The following is a 17,184-nucleotide window of genomic DNA, read 5'->3' on the forward strand; positions in this document are numbered from 1 at the left end:
AAAAAGAAAAAAACAACAGCAGTGAAACCCACATCACCAGGGAGATAGATAGATAGATAGACATCCAGCGTGCGGCGTCAACTTTGAGGGCACCCAATCTCCACCTGGGCGCTGTGAATCCGCAATCATTCATCAGTTGAGCGAGTCAGTTAGTCAGTCGTTGCTTTTGCTCTTGGAATTATATGCCAAGCTGCTGCTGCTGCCGATGCCCACTCCCGTAGTGGCATCACCGACCTCTCTGATGCTGTTGCTGCTCTTCTTCTCAGGTGGGTTTTCCTCAGAGTGTGATGTTTGTGATCACATCTCAGTGCATTGGGACCCATCTCTTCGAACTTTGAGCTTGTGCTGCGTCGGTGTGGAAAGTTCGTGAGTCTGTGAGGGGGGTATTTTCAGTCCATTTTTGGACGCCGTGAAGGGTAGTTTCAGCCTCATGGCGAGGACTCGGGGCTGTTGTTGTTGTCGAGGTGACGTTGACTTGTGCTTTTGCAGGTGATCTTCAAAGCTTTTTGCCTGTGGTGAGGTGCGTGATTAGGAACCCTAAGTCGTGGTGGAGAGTTTGGTGTCCACGGATCGCGGGTTGGATGATGTGTGATAGAATGTGTGTGGGTTGTGTTCTGATTGGCTGCGTGAGGGGTAGCTTGGATTGGGTGGATTCGTGGGTAGTTTGTTGGGGTGTATGTTTCTTTTTGGGCTGGAGTGTTGGAGTAGGAGGAGGATCTGTGGGTTTTGCAGGTAATGTGGGTCGTATGGGTTCCGCTGGTTTTAATTTGGTCGTCGACAATGGGTCTGTCGAGATGTGTGTGTGTGTGTGACACTGAAGTGCATTTTTTATTTTTATTTTTATTTTTCTGTGGCGTGGTTTGAGAGTGACTCCGAGGGACATCAAGCTCCTGGGTTGTTTCTTGACTCTGGTCATTTCGGTTGCAGATTGTGGACTTGAAGTTGTTATTTCTTTGCTGTTTGGAGGGAATGGGCGTTGCGAATGTTCAGGGGGTTGTGAATTGCTGTCTTTTTTTTCTCTGACTTCATGGTATGTTGGTCCCGGAGGTTCATTCTTGCTACCCATTTCTGGCCATTCTCTTTGTCACGAACATAAGAAATTAGTAGGGTACAGGAAGTGCTCATAGCTGCCTTCATGGGTGAGGCAATGCATTTTTGTGGTAGATGACTGTTGCGTACTTGCACAGATTTGGCTTCACTCACACAAACTTACTCTGGCAGAAGCCATCTTTGTAAGGCTATTCTGACATGGTGGCTTTTGTCTTCTGACATCAATAAGGTGGATCACGTTGCGCGGGGAATAAGTCGTAAGCTGCCGAAAAGATAGGAGTGGCAAGTGTAAAGTTGAGGTGAATCAAGCGTGCTGCTTACCGTGTAGGTGGATAAACTGGGGGATCCAGCATGTATTTCAATCGTTGGACCCATAGTAAGCTACGAGGGTGAATCACCTGGATTGGCGTGGTAACATTGAGAAGAGTAAATTTCGTGACGTCGGAATATGGGTACCACTGAGTATGAGAAGAAGGAGAAACCGTTGGGACAGCAATGGACGTTACTAGATATTGTCAGCTTCGCAATGATGGCCTCGTTGATTCTTCTTTTCCTTCTCATCTTCACATCCCTTGGAGACTCCTTAGCCGCTGGGGGGCAGCAATATCTGGATGCCGCATTACGAGCTGACCCTACCAGCTCTGGTGAGCTTTGTTTAAACCCGAGCTTTATTTCCCGAATTCATCCGTCTCGGACAAGATATTAGAATCAAAGCTCATTAGAGTATCTGCATTGGCGAAAGCTCTTTTTCCTGACACACAACCAGCAATTCCTAGCTTTCTGGTGACGCATCAAGACATCTGGTTGTGGTGGAAAACATTTTGGGATGTCAGCATTTCCACGGAATCTTCAATGTTTTAATCGCAAATTCATCCATTCAGAGTAGTCTAGGTCCATGTGAGATCGAAAGCGTAGTCAGTATGCTATTTAAGATTCACCACTCTCTAACGTGGATTGTTATCACCACCACACGTACATTACATATCCATCATGAGATGGGCTACGCAAACGTTTACCAGATGAAATCACTTGCTTCGGTTGTTTTGGCGTTTCAGAAATTTAAAACGTAGTAACCAATTCCCTTGACTGATGTTTTACATTCAGGTTTTTGGCAGCAGGTGGAAACCGGTCTTTTAGTTGAATCCTGTCCCGTTCGACTTGCCGATATCATGCCCTGTCATGACCCTAAGCGAGCAAGAGCTTTCACAAAGGAGCGTAACCATTATAGGGAGCGCCACTGTCCTCCTGCTGAAGAAAGATTGAGATGCCTTATCCCTCCTCCCCCTGACTACCAAATCCCTGTCAGATGGCCGGAAAGTCTACATAGAGTAAGGTTCTAGTTCATCTTGTGATTAATTTGTGCATTGATGCATCTGCTGAACTCAGGGCTATCGGTGTGTCTTCTTAGTTCAGACAAGAGCGTTTTATGAAGTATCGGTGCAGATTGCAGCAACTGAAAGAATTGTCCTCTGTTGGTTTTTTGTCAGATCTGGTTCAATAATACGCCACACAACAAGATAGCGGAGCTTAAATCAGATCAAGGCTGGATGATACAAGAGGGTGATTATTTCGTGTTTCCAGGTGGTGGGACCATGTTTCCAGAAGGAGCGGAAGGTTACGTGCAGAAGCTGGAAAAGCACATTCCTTTTGGGACTAGTGCCATTCGCACTGCGTTGGATCTAGGCTGCGGGGTATGGTCTTTTTATCATCTCTCTCTTTTTCACGTTTGACACAACTTTAAAAAGATAGCATAATTAACTCGGGCCGTCAATGTTGCTACACCGAAAAATGTACAAGTAACCACGGTTGGTTGCGAACATTGCATCTTAGTCCTTAACGTGCTAGGTTCTGCTTGGTCTCGTGTGACTCGATATCTACGCAGTAATCTTGTGTGCAGTTATGAAGCTGATTGCTCATGTGTACTAGTTAGCAGTTCCCTTCCTGAAGCACTAAATCGTGTGTGCAGTACCACTAGTTCGGAAACATCTTCTGTTATTCGGTTGTACTTTCTTCACTTCATTCATAAAACAAGGTTGTCAATATGCAGGTGGCTAGCTTTGGAGCTTATTTGCTTGATAAGGAGGTTCTTACAATGTCGGTTGCTCCACGTGATTCATATAAAGCGCAAATTCAGTTTGCTCTAGAAAGAGGCTTACCAGCATTCGTTGGCATGCTCGGGACACAACGTCTTCCCTTTCCTGCCTCATCATTTGACCTTATCCACTGCTCGCGTTGCCGAATTTCATTTTCTTCCTTCAGTATGTCTCCCTGTCTTACCTTTTGTTTTGCATGTGTGGCATTTTCAACGTTTACTCAATTTATCCCCAAGTCAATTACAACCTTGTGCTTGTGATTGTTTTGTCTATTTTTGGTGCCATCATTCTTTTATTTGAAAGAAATTCTTGTTATAATTGTCCAAATCATGTGAAGAGCAGCCTCAGCTGACTGATATGTTTGCTCCTACCAGAACTTTATAGATGGGTGTTTTGATATGTTAGAATTACTGCAGATTACTAACAAACAAATTTGGGCAGATGGTTCTTACTTTATTGAGATGGATCGGCTATTGCGACCTGGTGGATATTTTGTATTATCAGGCCCTCCAGTCAATTTTGATGGCAAAGAGAAAGAGTTTGAGGCTCTGCAGGAACTTATAACTGAAGACATGTGTTATGTAAAGGTCACTACTGAAGATAAAACAGCTGTTTGGGTCAAACCCACGAATTCCTCATGTTATCGTTCTCGTCAAAAACCGACTCCTGCATTTTGCAAAGATGACGATCCTAACAATGCATGGTAATTTGGATTACCTGTGTTCTTAGATGAATTTCTGCTTTGCACTTTCTGCAAGGGCATCTTTCTTTTGCTGTTTTATCTTGTATGATTGTGCCTTCAATAAACCGGCCCTTGTGACATTTATGCTTAATAGGAACGTTCAACTGGGCGATTGTATTACCCCAGTGCTTGAGACTCAGACTGATGAGGTACCGCACCAGTTAAGTTGGCGAAAACGCCTAGAAACTGTTTCTACACTTTCAGAATTGCCAGATGGTGATAGGTTTGTGTTTGATAAGGACACAAGGAGATGGCGTCGTCGAGTCAGATACTACAGAGAGGTTTGTATTGGGCATGCCTTGATCTAAGTTAACTGGAAGGAATTGTTCATTGTGGCGTCTTTGTTCAGAATAGCCAGTGTATTGCCTCGTTATTGACGAATTTACTAAAATTCTTGTGTATAACGTTATTGGACTAAATCATGTTGTTTCGGTTGTTTGGTTACTTAAAAATTACCCAGTATTTGTTTGACTTCGAGGTGTAGGGTGCTGTCCGGTCCGCCTAAAGCTGTGCTATTGGTGATTTTCGTCTTAGGTGATAGAGCACTGCTGCATTTTCCTTTTCAAGGCCAAAGTCGGGAGGCTTGTAATTGTAGAAAGTTGAAACATCACATTGCTCTAATAACTGGGATACCTACATTAGCTCTAGCTTCATTTCAATTCGAAGTTAGGGTGTCACCTTGCGCAAGCACTTAAATCTGATAGAGCTCTTACTCGATTTCATTGGCGTGCTGAAAAGTGCAGACTTTAAAGCTGAAGTTGGGGACTTCACAATATCGCAATGTGATGGACATGAATGCAGTCTACGGAGGCTTTGCAGCCAATCTGATGGCCAACAACGACCCTGTATGGGTGATGAATGTAGTGCCAGTGCCTGGACCAAATACTTTGGGCACTATCTATGATCGAGGGCTTCTTGGAGTCTTTCATGACTGGCAAGTTTTAACCTCTTTATTTTGCTTTCTCATTCGTAGTAGGATGGAATTTATGTTTATTGCATGTAATACGGGCTGAAGCACTAGGGACAAAAAAGTGGTGTGTTTTTATTATATCGTTGGATCCCAATCTACGCACGTTGATTGCTCTGCAATATTTATGACGGAGACAAATTAGAGTTAGTGCAAACTTCCAGAAGATGATTCGAGGCCATGAAGGGAATAAGGCTTAATCGATTCTGAAGTGAGCTACACCGATAATGGTTAGGAGGTCTCGGATTGGATAACTTTGTCCATCATAGAAGTAGATCTCGGTGGATTACTATTTTCAGAGGTTGCTAAACAAACTGCTTGGGGGTGGGGGCCAGGTGTGAAGCGTTCTCGACATATCCACGAACTTATGACTTATTGCACGTATCTTCCGTAGAGGCGCTCACAACCTCGCAAAATAGGTATCTTAGTGTTCCTAGTTTGTTCTTTTGTTTTTTTGTTTTTTTTTTGTTTTTTTCAATAATTTTTTTCAACACTGTTTCCCTCATTAAAAGACTGATTGCCTTTGTCCCATGGATAAAGACAGAGCCCGAAGTGTTGTTTTAGGTTGAGTTAACTCCTTAAGTAAGTTGCTGGAATTAAACGTTGGATTCTGGACACATGAATGCCTATGTCAATGATGTAGTTTGAAGTGTATGAATGCTTACCACTACCCTTAAAATTTTCAGATGCAGTTTAGCAGAAATTATGGTCGAAATGGACCGGATCTTGAGACCAAAAGGAACAGTCATAATACGGGACACTCCCGCTATGCTCGCCCGAGTTTCCAAAGTTGCTAATGGCATACAATGGAATTATGAGATTTTCGACGGCGAACCGGGAGCAACAGACCGCATTTTGATTGCAACTAAACAGTTTTGGAAGGCTGAGATCGCGGAGCCACAATAATACAAATAATGAAGTCAACCGAATTTTGGGGGTTTTGACTTTTGTAATTGTTTTGATCAAATTATTCCTTTTCTAGTTGGCGTCAAGATTGTATACCTTTTCTTCTTTAGAACTCGGTTGCTTGGATTTGATTAACATTTCTGTTGAAGTGAATGTGTGTTCTGCACTTCTTCTATCTAGAAACTTCAGGTTTATGGCAGGTCTACACGTTATTTACCTCTAGTTTCACAACTGACGGGATATGTCCACCCGGACAGCACAGTGCCACTTGTCAAAGGCGAGGTTTCTTCACAGAAAGAGTAGGTAGTTGAATGTTGGATTAATCAGTCAATTAGTTGAGATTCTGTCAAGGTTCATGTGAATGCGTCATTAAACCAAGGACCATGCCATGGAAGGGCATAGGTCATTGCGAAGTTGTGTGTATGAAGAGGATGTCCATGTAATAAAAATGGGTGTTTATATAGTAAAAAGAGTTTTCACCTTTGAATTTGAATTTTTTATTTTTTAATTTTTAAATTGATCCAATTATCTATTATAATGTTTTTATTTAAAAAAAAATAATTTTAAAATGAATTTGTATTGTATACAATTGTGTCACTTTTGCACCTTTTAAATCATGTATGTAATAAAGATATCAATTTTAGAAAAAAATATATCATTAAAAAATTTCATTAAAAATTTATCAAGAGGTTTTTTCTAATCTTTTTGATTTTTTAAAGATTTATCAAATTTTATTGAGATCTATTGAGTAATCAATCTCATATCCTTTAGTAAAAATATTGAGTAACTTTAAGTACATGTGAGTCTTGCTGTTATAAGGCTTCAAATGGTCAAATGACATTGCCTCTTATTCCCAAATTTTGTGGTCTGTTCATCTACAAAATGTATGACAATCTTTAGATGATGTTCTCAAGATGATGTCACAACAATTATTAGTAAGGTGTTTTGAGGCATTTACTTCAACACTCCTTGAACTGCAATTCTTTTACTATATTTGGCAGTAATGGATCCATTGTAGAAGGAGCTTGATGAAATATATGATATAAAAAATTGCTTGACATCTTTCTTCAAATTTTGTTGAAATCTATTGGTAATATTGTACTACTATTATTGTAGTGGGAAGTGGTTTTTCTAGGCTTGTGGTTGATTGTAGAGGTATTCCACAAGTTCTATTCAAACTTTTTTTCTTTGGTTGTCAATTAAATGGAGTATTTACTCTAGTCTTCAAGAAGTGGTAGAGTTGTGCAAGAAGTTCCTTCTAAGATAGTATAGCATCAATTAGACTTTGATACAAAGGAATTTGCTTCTACTAGAGTAGGGTTTGATAAATTTTATGTAGTTTGAATTTGGATTTGTTTAGAATTTATGAATCATGGAGCAAGTGCCAAGTACATGTAGATGGATTCAAAAGAGCTAAGTTTAAATGCTTTAAGAATTGTGAATTTGCTGAGAATTATTTGAAGTAAAGAATGTAGATTATAGTCGATGCAAAGTTTGGTTTTAGTAGGATGCCTATTGCTACTTATAGGCAACAACACGTAAATATTTCTAAAGGTTTGGTTAGAATATTGACTTGTTCTTTAGACATGGATACATAGTAAATTAATATGTCCATGAAAATAATTCTTTTTTAATAAAGTAAGATTGAATTTCTATATACTTGATTCAAGAGTGTAATATTGGATTGTCTATAATTTTGATATAACTTTGGTTGTTGTTGAGGATTAGAGATGGGTCAATACTATGGATTTGTAATTCTTGGAACATCCATCAAAGATGTATGGCACCTTTTGCGACTTTTAAAAACACTTGATTTTCAATATAGTATTTAAGACTACTATTATTTTTCTCTTACTAGATTATTCAATTGATGCCTCACTAATCTTATGCATTAGCTAAGAAATGGACCATCTAGTATTTAGATTTCTATCATAGTTGGCATCTACATAGCTCATTAGCATGAGCTTATTTATTTGTAGAAAGAATATTTTAATATTATCAATCAATTTGATGTATCTTAGTATTCATTTTGGAGCAATTATATATATATTGGCTGTTATTGATTGAATAATATAGGTTGTAGTTGGTTTAATTCTTAGTAAGTCCTTTGTTTATGAGGTAGGTATCTATTTGTTAATACTATGCTTGTGGTACTTGTTTAAGTATATATAGAATTCAAATCAACTTAAATACTTTTTCTTCTTACATTGAAATTTGAAAACTTGATGGTGTATACATGTAGATCTTCTCATTTAGTGTGTCATTTAAAAAGGCATTTTTTACATTTAGTTGTAGGCTCCAATCTTTTTAAGCTATAAGTGCGAATATTGATTTGATGGTGCTCCATTGGACAACTGGGACATAAGTATCAAAATAATTAATTTCTTATATTTATTTAAACTTCTTAGCAACTAGTCTTGTCTTTAATTTATATGATTTGCTATTATTTTATTTTTTATATTAAAAATCCACTTTGAAATGATCATTTGTTTTCTTTTTGATAAATCCACAAACTGCCAAATATCATTTTTGAAATTAAATTGATTTTATCTTATATAATTTTCTTCCATCTCTCATATTTGATTGCTTATTTATAACATTATAATTCAATTGTATGTTCTACATGAAATATGAAATAATCTTTGAATCTATTTCTTAGCCTTTTGTCTCTAGCAAGGTATCTTTAGAATACAATACTATCTATTGTTTTTATGCTGTTGTGAATTTTTATCTTAGTATTGGACTCTATTGCAATATCTAGTTCTTGATTGTGCTTAATTTTTGGTGTGTCCAATTATATGGACTATTGATAATTTGAGTTGATTTCATTAGTCTCATTGTTTTTTGTAGTTTGAAAAATTATGTCATCTTGGCCTACATTAAATCAAGTTGTAAGATGCTAAAAGCCAACTTTGATTTTTTTGCATATCACATTTCTAAAGATCACTATTTTTTGAGTTAGTGGATCAAATAACTTGTATGCTTTTGTTTGTTCATCAAAATCTAAAAGTATGCACTTTATTTTTTATTTTAATTTTTCTTATTGGATTTTTGGTATGTGAATAAAAGCTATGAATTCAAAGATTTTCAGAAAACTTACATCAAGTTTATTATTGTAGTATCTTTCATGTAAAGTGATTCCATGGTTTTGTCATAGAAATATATCTTTTGTAATTGTTATCTAAGTAATATAAATAGATAGAAGTAGGTAAAAATAGATTAATTTCATAATGCCTTCTAGAGAGGCTTCTTAGAAGCTTTCTAGACATTGTTTTGACTTTATACGTGTTTGTAGTCGATTGATAGGTGTGAGATCAAATTTCACTATTTGATGAAATTGATGCCACACAACAAGTTCAAAAGGTGGAATAGAAAAAAATCCCAATTGTATAATTGTTAAGTTGATTTAAATCTTAGTATTAACAATTCAATTAACTTTAAGCCTTCCAAGCAATGGTTATCAATATAAATAAATAAAAAGATTTAATGACATTATTATGGTGTTCAAGGCTATTTGCATGAGCTTTACTTAAATCTCAATGGATTGTTCAAAATAATTTTTATAATCCTTAATTATTAATTTTTATGTGATTATAAAATTATAATTAATTAAAATAAATAAATAAATAATTAATTGGAACATATAAATTATTATCCCTTAAATAACTGATGGTAAAAGTATTTGATCAAATTATTATCATTAATTCATAATAAAAGTAAAAGTTAAATTTAAAAATTTAAAAATAAAAGTTAAAGTAAAAGAAAAAAGAAGATTTAAGGTTAACATTTAAAATTTAAAATTTAAATTTAAAATTTGAAATATGAAAGTTTTGAATTACTATAAAAATAAAAGTAAAAGTGTGACCAAAGAGAGATAAAAGCAAAGGTATCTTGATAACGTCAAAGAATTGAGGGCAACAACCTCTTTCTACTCCAAAAAAATTCAAAATTTGTGATTAATTCTAAATTAAATTTATTGTTGAAAAGTAAACTTGAAGATGCTCTTGCTTCAATAAATTTAAATTCAATCCAATACTTAAGCCATGGAAAATGTGCCTTCAAAGTTGAATGACCAAGACTGCTCTAGCAGACAATCTCCCTCCACTTGAAAATTGATCAAAATTTAAATTTATCTTCAAATTTAAAGAAATTTATGCCATTAGAAGCTTAGCTTGAAGACTCACTTATTATTTAAATTTCACAATAATATAATTAGGAGGCATTGAGAAATACCTTTTCAAAGATGGGTGAATTGAATTGCCAAGGCAGCCGACCGCCCAACACTCAAAATTCTACCAAAATTTTGCCCTTAGTCAAAATTAAGCAATCCTTATCTTGTTGGAAAGCTAACACTAAATTCTACAATTATAAAATAATTCACATCAAAACTCAAAAATTTGAATGATTGATTGAGAGAGATCAGAGGCTCTTAAATCCTTAGAATATTTGGGAGACCAAAGAAGCTATCTACCACAATGACCTATGTCTTAAAACTCAATGACCATCATTTCCTACTCAAGATCCATGCATATGCAACCTCAAGTTTTTAGTGAGCTTAAAAATAAAAAATAAAAATAAAATTAGGATTTAAGGCCAAAATTTGGTATGGCTTTGCTCTTCATCAAAAGATGAGAGAGAGAGAGAGAGAGGGCTTGGAGAACCAAGCCACTTGTATACAATTGAGTGGTGGATTGTACAAGGATGGCCACATCTCCACTCTAGATCTCTAAGATCTCTAATGTAGATCTACGGCCTTCATTCATTCAAGAGCCAATTTCGTTACTAAGGTTGGTAGTTCTTGTAAGTAGTCAAGAAAAAATATTTTGATAAATCTAACTTTACCATTGTATTTAAAACACCTTTTTATGATAAAATCAACTACTTGCATGCCTCAATCCATGCTCAATTGCAAATTTTATGAAAGTTTTTACCTACAAGGATCTTGGCAATTCTTGTAAAATCCTTCAAAATGAGAATTTCATTGCTCCACTTGTATTTTGAAAGAGAGGGTGCTGATCTTATTTTCTTCACTCCAAAAAATGAATTCGGTGCCACCATTACATTAAAAAGGCTTCTATTAATTAGATGAACCACTATGCTCCTTGAATTTATTGAATTAGATAAAATTTCAAAATTGTCATTGCTAAACTTCACTAAATCTTTTAGAAAATTATAATTCTAACTCATTCTAAATCATGTGAAATGATTATAGGTGAATTCATAGGCTTTTAGTCAACTCTCATAGTAGTGACTAATAATCTCTAAATTATTAAAATTAACAAAGTTACTATTTTAATTTTATAACTATTATAATTTTGATCCTAATTAACCTTATTCAAGGAATTAGGCTATAATTTATACCATCAAAGGTTGCAATCCTAAAAATTCTATAAAAATAAAATTTACTTATATAAATCATAATTTAACATGCTCAATTATTATAAAATAAGAAAATAACAAAACTTTAAATTTTGAAGCATAATTGAGAACTCATAGTAGATTAGAAACTTGATCAACAAGCTGACCAAGTGCCATATGTATTGATAGCTTACGGAATAAGCTAACTATGTGGCACCTATATAGAAAACTTGCCTTACAAGTCAAGATATATATCATACAAAGTCAACATATTTTTGGAGGCCTTATAGAATGTTGCCACATAGATCTTAGGTAGATAGGTATATAGAGGCAAGAATGAAGCCTTCTTCACTCTTATCAACTCCTTTCTTGCTTCTAGTGTAGATTCAAGAGTCTCTAATTTCCTTGTCTTTTTGCAATAGCCATTCCAGTTTCTTTTTAATATACATACTTCTTTATTTCTATTTTTTTACTTTTTTTTTGATAATAGATTTTATAAGTTTATGCATCTTCTTTCAATTCATGTCTTTAATAAATTTGCACCAATCTACTTTTATTTAAGAAGAAGTTTGCTATATTGATTACTTCATACAATAAGTATCTTAGAAGATTGCATTCAACAAGCATGCATCTTGATCTTTCAAAGACTATCATATTTCAATGCTTAAGGATACCATTTTGCTCAAGGATATGTAGTTGTGTTAATTATCTCTTGATCTTATGTTAATGACAATAATCTTGAAACTACTGCAATATAAATTTTTCTCCATAGTTTATTTATAGGATTTTGATTTTTTGTCTTATTTCTATATTTATAAGTTTTTTTAATATTTTAAACTTATATAATATTTTTAAATTTTCTTACATAAAAAAATCTATAATTTCTTTCAAAAATTAATAATAAATAGTACATAATATCTTAAGTTGTAGAATGATGGTGTTTTTCATTAGGCCTAATAAATCTGCATGTATAAATTATAAAACTTTTGAAATTCAAGTGATTGATTTCTTTAAAAATAACTCATGATATTGTTTTCCAATTAAGCATTTTTTGCACATAATTTTTATTGGATTAAGTAGTAGCATATATGAAACTTTATTATGTCATAAAAGATAATTACGACTATAGTAATTCAAGTGTCCAAACTTATAATGCTACAACTCAATTTGTTTTGAATTGCTAATAAAACTTGTAATTTTTAGTATAGTGTCAATTGTGGAATCTTATATAAAGAAAATATTATTGATCTTGTATAGATTGTTTCTTTCATTGTAATAACTTGCCATAGTTAGTTTCTTTTTTTTTATTCATGATCCAATATTTTTTATTGAAAAATACTACTATCTTTTTATTTTCATCTAAATATCCTATTAAAATCAATTTTTTTTTGAAACGAGGCTTGTAGAGAATCTTATTGAGTTTTATTTTTCTATTATTAGTACAAAATGTGGCATTATCAATTTCTTCTCTTGTATATTTTTTTCTCCTATTTTTTTTATTCTTTAATTTCTTAGTGTATATGATTTTAAATATTTCTTATTCTCCATAACATGGTAAGTTGCTCCAAAGTCAATCTATCAAGGTTAGTTCTTCTTTAGCTCCCATGGTATTTTAGTTAATGCAATGTTGATGTCTTTGATAATATTTAAAACATTGTGACTCTTGTTGGTTATTAAATTGATATTGGTTTCTTTTTTTTGTATCAAATATTTATTATAGCAGAGACAAGTAAAGAGGTTTAATAATCGACATACAAAATATTTTTGTTCTATATATAAATTATTTTAAAACTATCCTTATTCTAATTCTTACCAAATATTGTAGTATTTTTTTTTTTGATTGATTATCTTTTTCATATTAATTTGTAACTTTTTCCCAATTATTTTATAATTTTTTTAAATTTTAATTGTAGAAAAAAGAGTGACTATGCATGAATTGTGCAGCCATCACTTTTTTTTCTTCTTTCAATCTATTCCTATAGAGTTCAAAATGATATAATTTATTTTATAATTTCGAATTCATAGATACAAAACTTAGTAGTTTAAATAGAGCAATGACGCTCTATATTATCCTTTTATAGCTCAAAAAAATTCTATTTAATATAAATTAGATAATTATTTTGTTTGTTATTTTGTATCTTAGTGCAGAAAGATTGTTCTTCAAATATTCTTCAATTGAGCTTCTTTCTTCCATTCTTATGTTATGCAATCTTCTTGATAACAAAAAAATTATGATAAATCATTATCAAGGACATAAATCTCAAAAAAATAAAAAGTCAATACACTATTGTGTTACTCAAAAAGACTAAGAAATTACTCAAAGATCATATAATATTAAACTAGAATGGCTATTTCCAAAGACAATATGATTAAAAAATCTTGAGATAAGACTAAAGACTAGAAAGGTATTGACAAGAGTAAAAAAGACTTCAGTCTTCCTTCCATATATACTCTCTAACTAGAAGTTGTGTAGTAATATTTTGTAAGACTTCTAATACGTGTTGACTTTATTACATACATATCTTAACTTGCAAGACAAGTGATCTATATGAATGCCTTATGGTTAGCTTGTTCCACAAGCTATTAATATATGTGATACATGACTAATTTATTGACAAAGTTTTTATTCTATTAATTAACTACAAATACATATAAAGTCAAAGCAATGTCTATGAAGCTTCTAAAAAGCCTTTTTAAAAGATATTATGAAATTAAATTACTTTTATCTACTTCTACCTAGTCATATAGGTAATTATTAGAATAAATACGTATGTCTATAACATTACCTTTCTTTCTAAGGATAAATTTCAAAAAGAGCAATCATCATCTTTCATGGATCTTATTATTCTTTATCTTAGTTTTGATGGATATTATTTATTAAAAGCCTATCACAAACATATACATGTAAATAAATAATTATCTATATGATTTAGATAAAAATAAATAAAAGTATGTTAATTTCATAATATCTTCTATAGAAACTTCTTAAAAGCTTCATAGATGTTGCTTTGACTTTATAGATGTCTATAATTGATTTTTTAGGTTAAAAATAAGGTCAACAAGTTGGCCATGTACCACACATGTTGGTAGCTTGAAGAACAAGCTAACTATGTGATCTACATATAAAAAACTTACCTTGTAAGCTAAGGCAAGTGTCCTACAAAGTCAATACATATTAGAAGTCTAATAGAACATCCCCACGTAGCTTCCAGTTAGATAGTATATATAGAGGTAAGAATGAAGCCCTTTTTACTCTTATCAACTTTTTTCTTGCTTCTAGTCTAGATTTAAGAGTCTCTAATTTTCTTATCTTTTGGCAATAGCCATTTTAGTTTTTTTTTAATATATATATTATTTTATTATTATTTTATTATTTTTTTTAACAAATATTTTCTAAATTTATACATCTTCTAATTCATGTCCTTGACAAATTGATAAGAGTACACTTACAATATTAGAGCTTTGTCTTCTCTTGATTAAGAATAAATGACTTCTTTTACTTGATAAGACATAAGCATATTAGAAGTTATAGATTATCTTCTTCTAAATAAATATTATTTTTAGTATCTTCTTTGTTCTTAAGTCCCCTCTTTTGCTTATCTTGAGCAATATTAGACATTTATTTTTTAAATATTATTAAGGTAGAGCTTATTGAAATGAAGAGTGCAATGACACAAATGCAAGAATAATTGAGGAAGTTAATGCTTGTAATGCATCAACTTAGTTTACTACTATAAGGAGCAATAAGAATGGAAAGAAATGATGGTATAGATATAATTGGATCTGCTTCAACATTTACACCCAATCATGTCATTTTTTCTACAGTGGAACATCTTTTCGATACTAGAGAATCAAGAGTTACCTTGCTTGAAAAGTTTGATGGCACAAGATCCAAGTTTTGAAGATTTTTCAATCAAGTACAACTTGTAATTGAACTTCAACCCCAAAGCTATCCAACTCTAGGATCACAAGTTAGATTCATTAATACACTTCTTTTAGGTTCACCATTATTATGATTTTCAACTTTTCTTGAATAATAAGATTGAATATTGGATAATTTAAAGACTTTTTTAACAAAATTTTGATCCATTATGGAGAATATGATGCAACTTATGTTACAAAAAATAAGATTTGTATTTTACAATAAGATAATCGATCCCTAATATTATATAATTCACAATTTTGAAAACTAACAATGGATATCAAGTAGGATAATGCTTCACTTATTAGTCAATTTTTCTATAGATTACAATATAAAGTAAAGAAACCTAATCCTCAAACAATGAATCAAGCAATTGACTTTGCTGTGAAGTGTAATAATCAACTTTTTAAATTTTGATCTAAGAGTTGGACAAGTGGGCTTCAATGTTACTATAATTCAATGGCAACACCAATGCCTCTTTAAGACATACATTCAAAAGTAGAGGATATACAAATTGATATAATATATTTCAAATTTCTTATTGAGCAAGAAAAGACTCATTGTCATCAAAAAAGATTGTGCTTATATTGTAGAGAACCTAGACAGAGTGCTCAATATTATTCAAAGAAGTAATGCAATTATAAAATGAAGAGTACAAATATCAAAGAAGACTATATATTGGAAAACAAGTTTATTCACCTATAATAGGGACAGTGAGGCTGGAATCTTGTACAATGTCTAATGAAGGTCATATTCTCTCTTCAAAATCTTCTCTTTGTTTATATTAAATAAAATTTTAAGACCTATATATTACAAAGCCTCTGCCTTCTTAGATTCAAGAGCCTCAACGTATTTTTTAGATGAAAAATTTGTTAAAAGACTTAACATATCTTTAATAAGAAAAACTAAACATATTCAAGTAAAAGTCATAGATGGTCACCCATTGTCTTCTGGAGATATTATTTACAAAATCCTTCCTATAGAAGTAATAACTAATGATTATAATAGCTTTTTGGTATTTAATATTATTAGATCTCTCTCTAATCCAATCATTTTAGATTTATTATAGTTAGAAAAATACAATCCTTAAATAGTTTAGATTTTTTGTGCTCTCGATTTTTCTAAAAGTATAACTAAGAGTGTAGTTAATCAAGTAAAAAATCACAAGTCTAGTACATTTAAACCTGCGTTTGTAAATACAAGAGCTTTCTTACATGCTGCAAAAAAAAGATCATCTTATATTATTTATGCCACATCCATTTTTAATGGTGCAAAGACTTCAAGTCATATTCCAAGCCAATATCAGGATTTTTAAGATATATTTGAAAAAAAGAATGTAGATACTCTTCTAGAACATCATCCCTATGACTACTCAATTGGCCTTCAAGAAGGAGTACAACCGCCATTTGGATCAATCTACAATTTATTACAAAACAAGTTAGCTGAATTCAAGGAATATATAGAAGAAAATCTAACCAAGAACTTCATATGCCATTTCAAATCTCCAACAAGAGCTCTAATTCTATTTGTGAAGAAAAAAGATAGATCATTGTAGATGTGTGTTGATTATTGAAGACTCAACAAGATCACCATCAAGAACAAGTATCCACTACCTTTAATATATGGACTTCTTAATAAGTTGAATCAAGCCAAGATCTATACAAAAATAGATCTATGAAGAGCATACAATCTGGTACGCATCAAAGAAGGAGATGAATAGAAGACTACATTTTGAACCAAGTATGGATATTCTAAATATAATATCATATCTTTTGGACTTACAAATATACTAGTAGCTTTTCAACATCTTATGAATGATGTTTTTTGATAGTTTTTAGATAATTTTATTGTCTACTATCTAGACAACGTCTTGATCTATTCTAAGAACACAAAAGAACATGAACTTCATATTTGTTGTGTGTTACAAAAATTAAGAGATAGAAGATTCTATGCTAAGATAGAAAAAGTATATATTGTAAACTATTCAAGTTGACTTCTTAGGTTACATCATTTCAAATGATGGACTTATGATGGATCTTAAGAAATTTCAAACTATTATAGATTGAAAGATCTTAATAATGGTCTAAGATGTCTAATATTTTTTGAAATTTGCCAATTACTATCAAATCTTTATTAAGGACTTCTC

At 32.5% G+C, this 17,184-nt stretch overlaps 1 protein-coding gene across 4 annotated transcripts; it reads left to right on the top strand.

The window, feature by feature from the left end:
* LOC112276092 (putative pectin methyltransferase QUA3) lies at positions 1-6,228 on the top strand. Of its 4 annotated transcripts, XM_090246486.1 has the most exons (11): positions 169-266; positions 928-1,030; positions 1,280-1,694; positions 2,155-2,378; positions 2,538-2,741; positions 3,098-3,308; positions 3,585-3,846; positions 3,980-4,166; positions 4,629-4,819; positions 5,188-5,271; positions 5,539-6,228. In XM_090246486.1, exons 3-11 carry the CDS (start codon positions 1,499-1,501, stop codon positions 5,756-5,758), a joined length of 1,779 nt encoding a protein of 592 aa, XP_090102612.1. In that variant the 5' UTR covers positions 169-266; positions 928-1,030; positions 1,280-1,498; the 3' UTR covers positions 5,759-6,228. The 4 variants fall into 4 exon arrangements, with proteins under 4 accessions (XP_024362860.1, XP_090102612.1, XP_090102613.1 ...); XM_024507092.2 differs by lacking the exon at positions 928-1,030 and having other exon boundaries at positions 1-266; XM_090246487.1 differs by lacking the exon at positions 928-1,030 and having other exon boundaries at positions 240-489.
* Positions 6,229-17,184: the final 10,956 nt, after the last annotated feature.

This window comes from Physcomitrium patens, chromosome 23 (assembly GCF_059467195.1).
Source record: "Physcomitrium patens ecotype Gransden chromosome 23, ASM5946719v1, whole genome shotgun sequence".
Lineage (NCBI taxonomy): Eukaryota > Viridiplantae > Streptophyta > Bryopsida > Funariales > Funariaceae > Physcomitrium > Physcomitrium patens.

Bases quoted from the DNA above. Each gene is read 5' to 3' on its own strand.
- LOC112276092 (XM_024507092.2), top strand. From the start codon at position 1,499: ATGGGTACCACTGAGTATGAGAAGAAGGAGAAACCGTTGGGACAGCAA. The intron at 4,820-5,187 runs GCAAGTTTTAAC...GGTGGGGGCCAG, and splicing joins CTTGGAGTCTTTCATGACTG to GTGTGAAGCGTTCTCGACAT. The intron at 5,272-5,538 runs GTATCTTAGTGT...TAAAATTTTCAG, and splicing joins CTCACAACCTCGCAAAATAG to ATGCAGTTTAGCAGAAATTA.